General features: G+C 36.6%; 1 protein-coding gene across 1 annotated transcript in view; it reads left to right on the plus strand.

Annotated features, from left to right (window-relative positions):
• Positions 1-3,848: 3,848 nt before the first annotated feature.
• Positions 3,849-15,716, plus strand: part of fstl4 (follistatin-like 4) — a 216,503-nt gene continuing 204,635 nt past the window's right edge. Inside the window, exon 1 of the mRNA XM_042499286.1 lies at positions 3,849-3,998. Within this exon, the coding sequence (XP_042355220.1) occupies positions 3,849-3,998 (150 nt within the window). The remainder of the gene's footprint in view (positions 3,999-15,716) is intronic.

A 15,716-nucleotide genomic window follows, 5' to 3' on the forward strand; every position in this document is an offset into this window, starting at 1 on the left:
ATCCAGGCTCTGTTTGTGCGTTTGTGTTCATGTGTACTCATGTATGAATGTGTGTAGATGTGTGTGGGCCAGTGCCAGGGGGCCAGGCAGCACATTAAGCCAGTGACTGGCAGATCTCATTTGGTGTTTAATTTCACAAGGGTGAGCTCTCCTCTGTGAGGGCCCATTAGCCTCGGGCTTGCTAGCTGAATGATGCTGGTGGTTCCTCGTCGAGTGATGTTTACACTGACAAAGCCTGATTTTGTATATCGTTAGCAGTGCTGGAAAGTGTAGTTTCTCCGATACTATAAGCAGGTTCATTTCTGGGGTACTTAAGTATTTCAGCTTTTTTGTAACATTTCAAAGGCAGCTATTTTATTTTTTACACCACTGCATTTATTTGACACCTCTTATTACATGATTAGGTTTATAAAAACATTGTGGTTTGGAATTAGTCACTTACGTCACATGACATACATCACATATGACATGCTACATGCGTCGAAAGTGTAGCATATACTAGTATGCTAGGCTAAGCTGTTATTAAAAGAAGACAATGTTGACCTCAGCATGCAAACACCAGTCCTCTAAGTGAAAGTCCTGGATATTTGTGCAGACGTTGTTTCTTTCAAAGAATATGTGGACTTTTTTGTTGCTTTTTATCCTATGTCACATTAATGCCTTCTCTACTCCTGTAATAAAAACTATGAGCATGAAAGGGTGTTGTGCCTTACAATAAATCAAAGTATGTGTCGTAATAAGCTCCTCGCACTGTCGACCTATGTGATTGTTTTTTTTCAGTGAGAGCGGGCTGTAAATGAATGCTGCAATCTGTCGATTAGTGTCTCTTGGCGTGCAATACGGCACAATGTATTATTTTGTAATAGTTGTTTTTTCTACTGTTTGACAAATTCAAAAGACAAATCAAAACAAGATTATTTTTTCACTGACAATAACATTTTATTGTAGTTGGAAAAAATGTGAAAATGAACATAAGATTACTTTTGATAAGTTTTTCAAAAGATGTGTTTATGTATTTATTTATTGCAAAAAGCAAACGTAGACATGCAAAGCAGACACTTTATTCTCAGCGAGCAGGATCAGGGCGATTGCAGGTCAAGGTGAATCACGGCACGCTTTTAATATTCAATATTCTAGTGAAGAGCTGCTGCAGACGTTTAACACCATAAACACCTGCACTGTTTGAGATGCATGATGTGTTTTTGTGCCCTTGTTTCAGTTCAATCGCAAACTTTATGGCCCCCTGAGGGAAATTTGTTTTCAGACTGGTTCTGCAGTAAAACACACAATAAAGTCACATAATAAAGTATAAGACCTCAGTAAAAGCAATAAACACATTACCTGAAAGTACAATAACACACACATGACAAACTGCCGTGTCACACAGTGTAACTATAAAGACCTGCATCAGCTGGTAAGACCACACACAAGTTGATGCTTTGAGAGAGTCTAATAAATATTTCTCATCAGGGAAAAAGTTTTTCTGGAGGTCGTTGGTCACTGCAGAGGCTGGACACAGTAACAGAAACACCAGTGTAATACAATACAAACCCAGTACAATAATCCTGCAATTACTGATAGTTTAATAAAGATAGTATTCATTCTTTGTTCCCAAATATCGGAGACTTCTGCCAATTCAAGACACTGCTATATAATCAATCTGTGTTTTGCTTTTTTCATGTATTGTACTGCACTTAAATGTAAAATCATCCTTTCATGAACATGATTTTTCTTTTATCTTAATATATTTGAAATGAATTATTGGCTGATTCCTTCCCTCCTGAGCTTAGGTTTTCTAAAGCAGTATCATTTAAAACACATTTAAATATTTAATTAGAATGCCTGCTTGCCATTTTTCATATAATTTAATAAAGGAACTAGTTATTATCTGAAAAAAAGTTGAGGTGCAGCTACTTCAGGTGCTTTTTACTCCCTAGCGTTCTACACAACAGTACAGTCGGGATGCTTGGTGTATTTTTTCCTGAAGGTTTGCATGTGTTTCCGTGTGCACGAGTGTGTATGTGTCACAGCAGTGAAATTGATCTCCTGAGCTCATACACGCTTCACCATTTGCGACTTCAGAGGGTTGTCTCTTTGTTGACATCAAAAGATTTTCCGTGTCCTTTGTATTACAGATAATTATCCCCATCAGTGTGTGGGCTTTGATGTTCAGTAGCTGTATTATGCTGTGTGTTCATGCACGTGTGCGTGTTTGCATGATTGGTGTATAGAGCATTTGTTCCACTGCGTGAAACTGTGTGCATGCATTAACATTGTTTCAGGTGTTGGTCTATGCAGGTGTTGGTGTATGCACTCTTGAAATTCAGACAGCTGTAAGTAACACAGGATTTTATTAGACAGATTGGAAATTACACAATAAGAAATACCTTAAACACAGCATTATTGACTTATTGGTAATGTGTGTCCTCATTTACCTTTTTTGAGCCAATATATCTTCTCTTGTCATGTCATGCCTGGAAATAGTGACTGAAAAAAGGCTGTCTGAACGCTCTCGCCTGTCTTAACCTGCAGACAGTGTGCAGCAAATTCTGTTCAATACAGTGGTTAAATGATATACACTCTAAAACACATAATGCGATTATTTGAAAGTGATTTCAACTCATTTGTCTCCATCTTCTTTGTAGACAACACTATGATGTTAATTTTTGACAACTGAATCACAACTACGATTATGTATGACTACCTCAGTCAAGTTTTTTTCTTCTTTAAGTGTGAAAAAAATAAAAATGAAGTTGATTTTTTATATGTCCATGTCCATTCTAGTTGACAGCATGCATTTAAGTATTCAACTCATCATATGATGTGAAACTATAAAATCTATTTTTAATGTTGTAAATGTATATTAACATATTATAATATGGTTCAATGCAATGCAAAAGCCTTGACCTTTGACCCTGACTCCTTAGCCTCTCCCCTCTCTCTTTCTTCTCCTCCCTTCTGTCCCCCATCTGTTGCTGATTTAACTCCTTGCTCTTGACTCCTTGGAATTCAATAGCTCCTGCCTGAAGACCTCTACTGTGCCTCCAAATTACTGCTATTGACTGTTTGATTTTGCACATACCTATGGGATCAATTTTATTCGCTGTAGTACTCTTTAAATGTTACTTGATGTCCTCAGATTTTATTTACCTTTAAGGTCCTCCTACCTTAGAAGGATTGGCAAGATATTCTTGAACTGCACAACATTTCTTGATTTCCTGAGCTTTTTTCCATGTAAAAGTTTTTTGGGTTTTTGTAAAGCTCTCTGAGGCTAATTGTGATTTGTGAAACTGGGCTTTATAAATAAAATTGAAAACTGAATTTAACTCTGTAGGACATCTTGATTTTTAGAGATTTTTGTTACCCTTACAACACCTGGCCTGTGGGTGGCAGTGGATGGCATGATGCTCTTGGATCCACTGTAGTGGTTAATATGCAACTTTATCATCAAAACCTGTGCATTAAACAAGAACATTGGTTTAAATTGCTGCCCACCGTGTTGACCACTATGAAAGAAAGGGTTAAAATTCATTTGCATACAAATAGGATTACAGGAGATTGTAATCACAAAGTCCAGGTGAAGATTCATTGTACAGTTAAGGTTACATAATAATACACAACAAGACAAAATTGACATAGCTTATTTAATTATATTCACAACAAAACATATGAGGAGGATTGTGTTTCAGTTTACAGTGCTCATGTAAAACTGTTTCATTCCCCCTATGAATATGAAGAGGACTATATAGAGCTTGTTTTATTTTTGGAAGCTGCAGTCTGTACAACAAAGTGAGTCTAAGGACTTTGTGTGCTTTGTGATTTTACTTTCTCCTCTCAGGTAGACACTCATGGGCAGCCTGGGTGTTTGGGCTGTGGCTGTGGCCGCTCTGCTGGGAACCTCGGGGTGGTGGCTGGCTGAAGGGCACAAGAGCAGCAGGCGAAGCAGCGCTGATACAGCCACAATGTCACGTACTTCCTCCCAGGAACTTCACTCCATGGTAAATATCCTGTGCAACTCACACATGTAGGCCTACACACTCATATCCACACACTGTACTGCTTCCCACTGAGGACATCACCTTCACTCTCTATCAAGCTAGAGGAACACTTACAGTGACATAAATCAATCACATCAACCATAAATCAAATCAGGGTTGCAAAGTACACAAAGTGGATAAAAATAGTCAAACAAAACACATTTAGTGTAAAATTTGGCTACTGTAAAACGGTGCACTCCTGCACTGATGTCTCTTATGCTGCGACTTGAGACAGAAGAAGTCAGCTTGTGTGTTTTAAAACTTATAATTGGTATACCTAACTATTTGTGGAGGAGGAAAAATCATTACAGCATAGTATTGTGATATTTTGCATGGCAATGTTGCATCAATACACATACTTCATGTATAGATTTAAAAAAAAAAAAATGATAGAAATAATTGATATTGTAAATACAAATTAAACGTTTCTTTACCTACAAGAATCATAAAGCCGATTTTTTCAGTCCACAAGATATGTTTTGGTGCAATAAAAATGACTGAAATGAGATGAACACACTGTGAACTTCATCTTATTGGATAAAACCGATGTAGACAAAGCTTTCCTTTGCAGTTTAAAAACAAAAAAAGGTAATAAATCCCATTATATATCAGTATATGTTACTGAAATATTCAGCATATTGCAAAACTTTTAAATTGCAATAATATTGTATCATGACTTAAGAATCACCATAATATCGTATTTTGAGGTCGCTGGTGATTCCCATTTCCACTGTCTATATTCAATTGCTTATAAGTAAAAGACTATGAATAACTAATGCATGTCCATGGGGACATTGTGAAACAAACATGCTGAATATTACATCCAGGCGTAAACACAGAGACATTTTCTCATCATCTAATTTTTCAGATATAGTAAGCCTAATCCCATCATAACTTCGACAATTAGGCTGAAATTCCTGTAGCGGATTTTAAGTTCAAAACGTAGGTATGATTTGAGTGAATGCTGTACCAAACATCCAGAAGATAGTGCCAAATCAAGTGATAAATTAGCACTATCACGAGCCCGACAAATATCCATGAATGTTTAGTGATTATTTTAAATGTTTTAAATTTTCCAATAACATTTGGCTTCATATTTCTCTAGTATGGGAACAATTGCAATTGTGTCAAAAAAAAACCCCTCAGCGTTACCTCTGGATGACATCACCTATCAATCAAATACACCGGGGGTGCGGTTGAGATTCGCTGTTCTGATTGGCTTATCAAATTCAAATAATGAAAATAGTCGATGCTGATTGGTTCATTTTACTGATGGGCGTCTACCAAGGTCAGTGGTAGGTGGTTGTTGAAGACCATTCGTTGAAGCTTCTGTAAGGCCGTTCAAACGATGTTTTCCTGGATGGAGGACAGCGGTGACTAAAACTAGCGACTAAATTAACTTATTCCTTCACCATTTCGGAACGTTTTTATTTTGGTTAGCGTTAGGATGCTCTTATATCAGGGTAAACATCTGTGAAAGACAGACTGGCTACTCAAAAAAGAGACCAATATATCAGACAGTTGGACTTAAAGTTACGTTAGTGAGTGTTTCCAATGGAGATGTGGTTACCAGCGGATGTTTTTCGACCAAATGTCTTGAAAACTAGCATACAGGAGGACGCGAGAGCGGGTAAGTTGCTGATTAAACTGAACTGTTTTCTGCTAAATGTTTGCCGGTGTTGAACGTTTATAGTAGCGTTAGCTTACTGTTTCATAACTGGTGAAATCGCTATCGTCAAAACATATTATATCTTGCCCTAGTTTAACCCTTTGAAATCTGAGCAAATTGACTTGACTTCTTTAAAAACTTAAGCAACTTAAGCATGAAAGTCCTCATTTATAATGTTAGCCTACAAATATTAAAACCTACCACTGAACTTTGCGCATACCTGGTGGCAAAATGTAGTTAAACCTAATACTACATCTAATGCTGCACGCGACCTGAGAAAAACGAATGATACGTCCAAAAATCAGTCTTACATTTGGTGAAATTTAAAAAAAACCAAAAACCTACAGTTAAGTGTCTGGTACTGTCTCTAACTTTTGTGGGATATGATATGTTCAGGCATGCATAAGTTAGGTTGAAAGTCATATAAGGTAAGAAGATACTATGTGAAACTCAAGTATTTCGTATATACTAAATAGCTTAATGAGCAGCCCTTTGTTATTACTTTCTTTAATGTTAGTGTAACATTCATTATTCCGAGAATCCTGGTTACTGCACAGTGGTAAAGTGTCCTCTTGCATGAGTCTGAACAACCTTTTGTTATTTTTATAATGTAGCATTATAATCCAGTTGAACATCCGTTCAGCCATTAGATATAATATGAATAAAGGATTGTTTTAGCATGAAAGATAAAGCTAATATTATTCAAACGCAAAATAAATCAAAACAAACAATCGTTGTGAAAAGTATCAGCAACAAAATAATCACAGACAAATATTTTGTTAAGCCAAGTTTGTGTTTTTAAACACCGTACAATCAACAGTTCATGCCCCAGAATTGGGCAGAGAAGGACCTGTAATACTGCTAGCCTTCCACAGGGATAACAAAATCAAATGAAAGCACTGTTTATAGATTAGATGTCTTCACAAGTTTGGACCCACTAAATAACAAACTAATGGAAAACACAAACATATTGGAATACATTTAATGAGATATCTATTGTGACAGATTTTGATGCAGCCCTGCTGTTTGCAAGCTTGTGAATGATCTGAGTTGTATTTTTATATGTAAGGAAGGACCTCTGTATAGCCTTGAGGCAGTTTAAAGACTAGGGCCACAGTGGTTTAGTTACCTTGCAGCGTGATGGGGAAATCTTTACTCTTTATGTTCCACTTCCACTCTGTCTCTCTGCTCACTTTGAAGAGAATAGGAAATTGACAGGAGGAGACATGGGCAGACAGTGAGGATTAGAGGTTAATAATTACTGTGTGAAAATCACAGGGACACCATTTGGTCATGCTAGCAGACAGACAGAATCTATTAGTCCGTGGAATTGAATAGTGCCTGCCTAAAGACCTCTACTGTGCCTCCAAATTACTGCTATTGACTGTTTTTGCACATACCTATGGGATCAAAAGTTTATTAAGTGACAAATATTGCAAGCAATATGTTGAGCCAAGGGCTAGACAGGTCTAGTTTACAGTGTTAAAATATTTTTTTTGGTGATTTCCAGCATTAGTCATAGACATTCAGTCAAGATAAAAAGAAATACTGAAATCTTTCAGATTCAGTTCATGCGTTCTGTAATTTACTTTTGTGAGGTTGCTTTTTAAGCTTGTCAAAGCCGCTGAATCCTTGAATGTAAAAGTTTAATATTTCTTAACAACACCACATAAAAGTCAAGTCAAACATAAGCAAGCAAGAACAAACAATGCCAGAATATCTTTCATTTAAACCTCTGCATATACAGATTTCAACCATTTAAAAAAAAAAAAAAAACACCTTCCACTTTATTTATTAACTTTAAAGAGAGAGCACATCCTCAATTTGTGTTCGGATCCCCACTTCTAGGGCTGGGTGACAAGCAGAAAATCAAAATATCAAAAATATTTTGGACCAAATGCCTTGATATCAATATTGCAAATGTTTTTTAGAGTTGCTTTCTCCAAATATTTACACTATGGGATTTTTGATAAGTAATTGGTAGTATTGTGTATATAGTGACTGACTAACAATAGAACAGTTTAAACAGTCTGGTAAGTCATCATTTTAGATTTTGGATACTGTAATATTCTAAGTGTTGTCTTGGGTTTTCAGGCTGTATTACAGTATAGTGATGTTATTTGTCCAACTGCTCTGAGAGGTGCTGTGATTTGAGAGATGTGGTGTGGTGACACGAGGGACACTGACTGACAGTAACCACTCAGTGCAAGTGTGGACAATGACATTGTGCATGCCTGCAGTGCTGTTTGTCAGAAGTAACAGACTATAAGCCGCCACTGATGGGCTCTCAAAATCTCCACTGCAAAGGCACGGAGGCCACTGGTGCTTAGGACTTTCAGCGTTGCTGTGGTTACTTGTGTTGTAACACTGCATGTGTTGTACTGAGCTGTTTGAAGTGGTTAATGTTATTGTTCATGATCAGTCTGAAATGTTTAGAGAAACTGAGGATACTCCATTCACAGTAACACTTATGTGTTGCATTTGGGGCAGATTAAAAAAAAAGTTTAGTTCATGTCTGAGTTGACTCTGAAATCCTGTAAGCATCAATGGCTACTATGTTGTTATGAACCAGGTCACTAAATTAGCTCTCGGACAGAGCCATAGATAAGTGCATAGAATTAATTTAAAACAGAGAAATAATGTATAGAAAAACTTAAGTTATCATTATAATAGACCAGTGCTACAACTCACAAATCAACTATCTGAAAATCTGATTGAAAATATTGTGAGATCGTGACCATTGGAGTATATCTGTCTGTGTTTGTACTCCCTGATAATGTGTCTTTGTAAAGCCATTTTTACACACAAAACTCTAGACAATAACTTTGTTGGGTGTAGTTTGGACATTCAGCTTAGCTGAAGTACAATAGTGGATGAATGCATGCAGAGAGGTGCATGCTGTGCATCTAACATTATACACTTTACTCTGCTATGTTTAATTTGGTCTGTTGTAGTTTAGTTAATGGTTACAACTAACAATAAAAAGCAAGTAGCTGTACATCTGCCTGCTGTTTTTGTTTGCATGTCATTTAAAAACCCAGCTTTTGTTTGTTTATCTATTTACAACAGTATTGAGATAATTGCTTAAATACTTTTGGGCAGGCTTCTGAATGAGCTTATGTGGTTGCATCTATCATGATGGCACACAAGTCGATTCTTCGGCGAAAGTGAGGGAAAAAGACTTGCCCTTTGAGCAAACAGGTCCTTACTCTAGCAAGAGTGATGCCTTTTTACAAATGCTCTCCGTGTAACAGAAACATAGAGCACTAACAGGTTGTCAGAAAGACATATGCACAGACAGACACATATCACACAGCGCCTCGGTCGTCCTAATTCTTTGTGAAATGAAGCATGTACACCCCCTGGTCTGTTCTAAGTCTGACTCATTTTTGGCGCTGCCAAGTTGGCACCAGGCTGTGCAATGTAATTTTGCCCTGGTGGTTCTGTCCCCTGAAATCCCTTGACTCAAAAAAAAAAAACAACCTAATTCCCAGGCATTCCCCCTCTCCGTCTATCTGTCCAGAATTGGAACTTAAAAAGCTGTCAATTGGTGCCAGAATTTAAAGTCAACCCTGGGGCGAATCGTTCAAATCCGTGAATTCACATGATTATGCAGGATGCATTCTCAAAGCCTTTGGGAACAAATAAGTTGTGCCAGATTTCTGTTTTTTTTCTGTATCAAGAATCCCTGCAAAACAATATAAAATTTGTAAACAAAGAAACAATGGAATCTCTGAGGGATGTAACACACTGAAAATGAAAAGTAAGAAATGAAGCAAAAAAGAAGGCATTTTAATACTGACCTCTCATTAACTTCTTGGGGGCCAGCTTGGATACCTGCGGACAGACCAAGGTGCCTGCATTGTGCTGACAAATCCACACTCGGTTATTGGCAGCCTTGGTACAATATGAGCACAGACTAATTAGATGCACAGTCATTTTTTAAATGTATTTTACCAAAAGTATTACAGTAATTCATCTCCTTTTGTAATAGTGCCCAAAGTGTGCCAGAGATGCAGGGACTGATTTAAGAGAAGAATTGTGAAATATAGGATGTTTACGGGACCACTTACTGAATCTGATTTCATTATTTAATCTGCCTATCAAATCTGAATCCAATCCAACCAAATTCTTTATTAAAATAAAGGCTCATGGTAGCAGACTATAAATGTTGATTAAATTTGGCACATTGAAATAATAGTGGTCAAATGAGTTTGCCATGCCTTATTTTTCACAAGCAACTTTATCCAAATACTGTAGGTTGTGATTTCGAATTGAACTCATCCCCCACGATCAACAATATATTTTTTAATTTTGTTGCTAACACTGAGTGTTCATAATAATTAATTCAATTTTGCAACTATTTCTGAAATTTCATTTTTTTCCTGCAATGTTGTTGCAAAAAAACAAAAAAACAAAAAACACTTTACCCCCAAACATACTTTTTAGGCTGCAAAAATCACAAAACCTGCCTTCAAAATCCTGGAAGGGCTGAATTATTCTAAATAAACTTTGGTCAGTGTTCACAATTTTTGTCTGCACAAGGCCGTATTGTTGAATAATATGATAATATGTAAAGGACAAGACAACATTAGCAACAAAATTCAATTTCTTTAACAGTGGTAACTTAAAAAGCATTTGGCTGTCTGCAGTTAATATTGCAACCATAAACATTTCACTTGTATTACACCATTTAGGTATCTTGTGTAATATCCACATGGCATTATTATAAGCTACCTGCAATATTATTTTCATGTATCAGTACATGCTAATTTACATACCTTAATGCTTCTCTAGACATCTAAGTGTACACACTGTCTTAACACTGAGCTGCGGTGGTGCAGGTGTAGCTGGGATAATGTGCTGTGGTTGATGCTGTGGCAGTCTTGGTCCTGGATTCTTGTATTGGTGGTGAGAATTGACACAGAATAGTGACAGCCAGCAGTGATGAGCATTTAGGGTTTTTAGCTTTGATACTGCATATGTGACAATGATATTGTAATTTGGTTTGGGAGTGGTCTCTGTGAAGAAGGAGAAGAGTGGAGTGGTTCAGTGGATTTTCAGTAACAGAGAAAGAGGGTATTCTTTGGATGAAAGCTCTGGGGGTAATAGGGTAATGCATTGTATGAATTGAGAAAAAATGCAGGAACAATGAAAAGAATAAAAATAGGCTTTTCTCCATGAGGGCAGGTTCCTCTCTTGTGTTTTAAATGTTGGATAGTGGTGCTACCCCCTCACTACATTTACATTTTGATTATGACTTGTACCCATAAAGCTTTAGTTTTTATTTCATTGCAGTCCCAGAGGGTCATTTCACAATTTCTCAGGCTGTCTCCTGAGAATTTGAACTCAAAGCAGAGGAAAACCTTTCAGGCATACAGAACATGTGCAGTGTTTGCCTATATGAAGCAATGATATTCCTCTCTACTATAATTTGCCTATAGTGGAGGGTGGTACTTTTTGTGCCCAGTACAACCCTTTGGTAAATTTAAGTACCTACTTTGTTTTACTGAGGCACCTGCTATGTATTAATGCAGTATGAAGTTAGCGTGTTATAAAGCTGGGCACACACATAGTGCTTTACTGACTGCAAGTATGCAATTTAAAAGGTTTTTGTATGATCTTGAGCTGTTTAAAATCCAGATTTATGTGCCATATCTAAACATTAGAAACAAAAAACAGGGTAGTTGTAGCAGGGCATAGGATGGCTGTATATAAAATACTTGACAGTTAAAATGTAATACAACCGATGTGCCATAAAACTTCAAGTAAAAAGATGTTGTCAGGTTATAAAGCAAACAGAACTTTGATTAAAAAAAATATACAACAGTAAAAATAATGTATTTTATTTGATCTTATTTTTTCTTTCCACCGAAATATAAGGGGAGACAAATTAAGAGAGAAAAGACCAGGAGGAGACCGTGTAGAAAATGTGAAATGAGAGACATTAATGGGGATTTTCTTAACAAAGGAGAAGTGGGTGAAAATGGGCCCCAGCAATGAGAGAAAAGTAGAGATGATGGGGACGCAGACGAATAGAGGTGATAAGTCATAACCAGACATTAAGGCAGCAAACAACAACAACACAAAACCCCCAGACGTCTCTACTGCGACGCTCATGTTGTCTGGACTTTGTATTAAAAGAGCAAAGCCTGATGAATTAAGGCAGATATTGTCCTGAGCCCACTGCATCCAAGTCTAGACATTAGCATTATCATTTGCTCTTGAAGGTCAGTATTCTTTTCAGCTAAAAGAAATCTCCCCCTTTTTTGAATCTGATATTTGAGGTTCACAAAAAGTGAACAACGCCTGACCTGTCCAATAGTTAAAGTGCAGTTAGAATTATTTTGATAAACAAAAAAAGAAAAGAAAAAGAAAATTAATGCATAGAAAAATATTTGAGATTAGGGCTGGACTATATGGCTAAAAATGTTATTATGCTATACATTTTTCGTATTGGTCAGTATGCATAATTATTAGCAAAAAAGTCAAATCATTATTTCTTTAGTTTAAAGGATGATTTTCGCACCTGAGCAAAAGTTGAAGAAATTATGTGGTTATTTGTCGTTTAAACTGTTTTTTACTGTCAGACCATGACAAACATTTACCTAAAAGCAGAAAATTTCATAAATCTGAGGTAGATTCAAAACAAATATAATCAAATTTTGTTAAAAAACAAAATTATAACCAGAAGAAGAAATGTTAATTGTGGTCAGCTGCATGTCAAACTTTGTACAGACGGTCTTTAGCACTTTGGTTTTAAGGTGCATTACTGACCCCCTCTATTGGTGCATGGGTGGTTTACTTGTACAAAGGATTTATCAATTGAAAAAATATATATTTATTGAGGAAAATTACATTGAGATAATTATCGTCATTGTTTTATCACCCAGACATATTTTAGATAATAACTCTGTGGTTGTGGTTGCATGGCAGTAGCAAATGGTTTCCATCTATTACTGTGTGCCTTCTGTAGGAAGGCGATTAGCACATTAGTTAAAAAAATTCTGTCTGGTACTATATAAAAAGTTTAAAAGTTATTGAAGCTGTTGTTTATCACTTTTTCTGTAGAAGATAGGGACAAATTTGAATAAATGGGGATGTTTAGAGGACAGACTGTGCCAGTGAGCATCACTAGAAACATGAAACCACTCCAGCTAATGACGCAGAGGCAAAAAAACATCAGGAATTTGTCAGGTTTTAGCTTTATTTTAGGATAAATCAAAATTATGCCTGTGAAGGTATTACAATTTACATGCATTGCCAGTGTATTTTTTTCTTTGGCTCCCTTTCATTTAGCCCATTAATTAGCTTGTTGATGCACTGATGAATTACTGTTAGATAAGACAGATCCCTTCATTCTAAGCAACAGATATCAGGGAATAAATATTAAATGTATGAAGATGAACTCTTGTGAACACTGATATTTCAGCTTTCTTTTTCTGTTCCTCCTCTGGCTGCTTCCTCACTCTAATCAGGCAGTATCTTAAAAAGGTCAAACTATCAAATGCTTCTCATATCAGACTATAACTGAAGCTGGTATTTAACAAAAATATTGAAACACTGTGTTGGCACTCAGACAGCTAGTACCTAGCAGAGGGTTTTGTTGTTGACTGGTATTAAGGGCCAGAAAGAGATGGAGGGAGTATAAGTGGGCACATATAAACATATGGGTCCTTGAATGAAGAGGGCCCGCATAGCAGGACATATGAGAGCGAGGAGAAAAAGCATATTCAAGCACTCTTTGTAATAGACACATCTTGGCTTGAATTGCCCTGCTGTTTAAATTGCATGCCCACAAAATGTCAGTCTCTGTGGCAGCGATGTCAGATTCTTGTTTTGTGTGGGTGTTTAAATGGCATCCAAGATGGAGGCATATAGCGCTCTGAGATTTGTTTGCACTTGTTTTTTTTTTGTCAAGAGGCTATAACAATCTTTGTACACTTAAAATCCTGCTACCACAAAACCAGTAACACAGGCAAACCTGAGACACACAGTGACATTGATGACATTGCACTAACATGCCATTTGGAGGGTATTTTTCTTTTAATTTAGCTCACAGTAACATGGCTGCTTTTTGTGTAAAGCCATAGCAGAGGTTCAAATGGACCAACTCTTGCCAAGCAATGACAAAGCCTCAGAAAATATTGGTTTGTGATTGCCAGGCATGCATCTGTTCACCCTTTGAAACCTGGAGTAACATCACTTTTCTTGTGCTGCTCAGATGCCTTTCACAAGTCTTAAAACCTTGCATGTATAGATAGGGCCACCCACTTACACATCTATACATGCAAGAAAGATGTACTAAAATTGCCATATATTTTTCAAAGTTTGCATGTAGTTGATTAAACTCATGGATATGCGTTCTGTTGCCACTGTCATACTGTGCATAATCATTTAGAGCAGTAGTAAATTAAAGTGAGTGCTGTAACAAGATTTCAATCCTTTGAAACCTGAGTAGATTGCCTTTTTCAAAACATGGAAGGAGGTAATGAGCAAGGATAAAAGAAATGACCTAACAATAAGAAATGAGTAAGAAGTGCAATAAAAAAGCTTTTAAAAAGTCTGTAACAAAAATTTTAAATATGTAATTTTCAAATTTATAAAAGCAGTTTCCCCATTTTTTCCCTTTTTTACTCTAAATATTTTATCTGTGCTTAATTTTTTTTTTTTTTTTCGCAAATTCATAAATTTATTGCAATTTGGAACTTTTAATTCCAAGATGCCCATTGACTTTCCCCCCATGTTTTGAAACAAATAACATCAATGTGCTTAGGGTTTAAAGGGTTAAAATCTTGTAACAGCGCTCAATTTAGTTCACTGCTACTCTAAATGATTATGCAAGATATTAAAGCAGTAACCATAGCAACAGATGGCATACCTAGGATCTCAACCTACCAAGAGAAAATTATCACAAATATATTACAAATGTAGCAAATGTCTCGCATATATAGGTAAGTGGTCCGGCCATATGTGCAATAATACTCTGTCGTCTCTTAACTCTCAGGTGTTATACATACATTAGATAAAAAGAACATGGCTGACACATTTTTCCAACCGTGCATATGAGTTGCTATTCAGAGGTTAAGTTGGTTAGATCTGCGTCAACCCTCTGGATGCAAATTGTGTTAAAATTGGTTTTACATTAAAAGCCATTCGATAGCACCCTAACCTGTCCTGAAAATAAAAATGACATGACATGCCTGAGATAGTGACTGTGGTATTAGAGTGGAATTTAATGGAGCTTAAGTCAAAACAAAACCAGCCACAGGCTCAAGAGGTTAGAAGGTATTGAATCTCCTGTCTTGCCTTTTGTGCATCTCTCAGCACCCTGACGGTTTTTTATCACATAATCCTAACTGCACTGGGCAGGTTGTATGTAAAAATACACCCATCTAATCAGCCTGTACCACAAAGGAATTATGACAAAGAAAAGCATTATACCCTCCCCTAACTGAAACCCAATGGGTTTGCCCTATTTGCTCAAATGAAATTCTGGTGGTAGTTATTTACATTTCTCCAACCATTGAGAGTGTAAATGCAAGTGATGCAATGTAAGTGAGTAATACAAATACTAATCAGGGCTGGGAATATTAATATTATATTGATAGTATGATATGACACTAGATAACGACTGAGATTTTGGATTATTTATCAAAAATATCTTTCTGTTAATATTTTCTGAATCCCTACAATACTGTCACAATATTGATAACAAGGTATTTGGTGAAGATATTGAGGTATTTGATTTTCTCCATATCCTCCAGCCCTACATCATAATTAACTTTGTGTGAAACAGTGACTGTCATAAAGATACATCTCCACCTTCTCTACAAAAATTAAACCAAAAAAATCCCAGACACTGGCACTGTCATCTTGCACTGGTGACATAACTTGGAGCCATAGTCTGTGCAGCCACAATTGGGAAGTGGAGCCACGTTTTTTAGTTCCTGCCATAGACTGTATATAAAGATGGACGACGTGCCCACATGGCGATTAGAATTACCTTC

This window comes from Plectropomus leopardus, chromosome 13, assembly GCF_008729295.1.
Source record: "Plectropomus leopardus isolate mb chromosome 13, YSFRI_Pleo_2.0, whole genome shotgun sequence".
NCBI lineage: Eukaryota > Metazoa > Chordata > Actinopteri > Perciformes > Serranidae > Plectropomus > Plectropomus leopardus.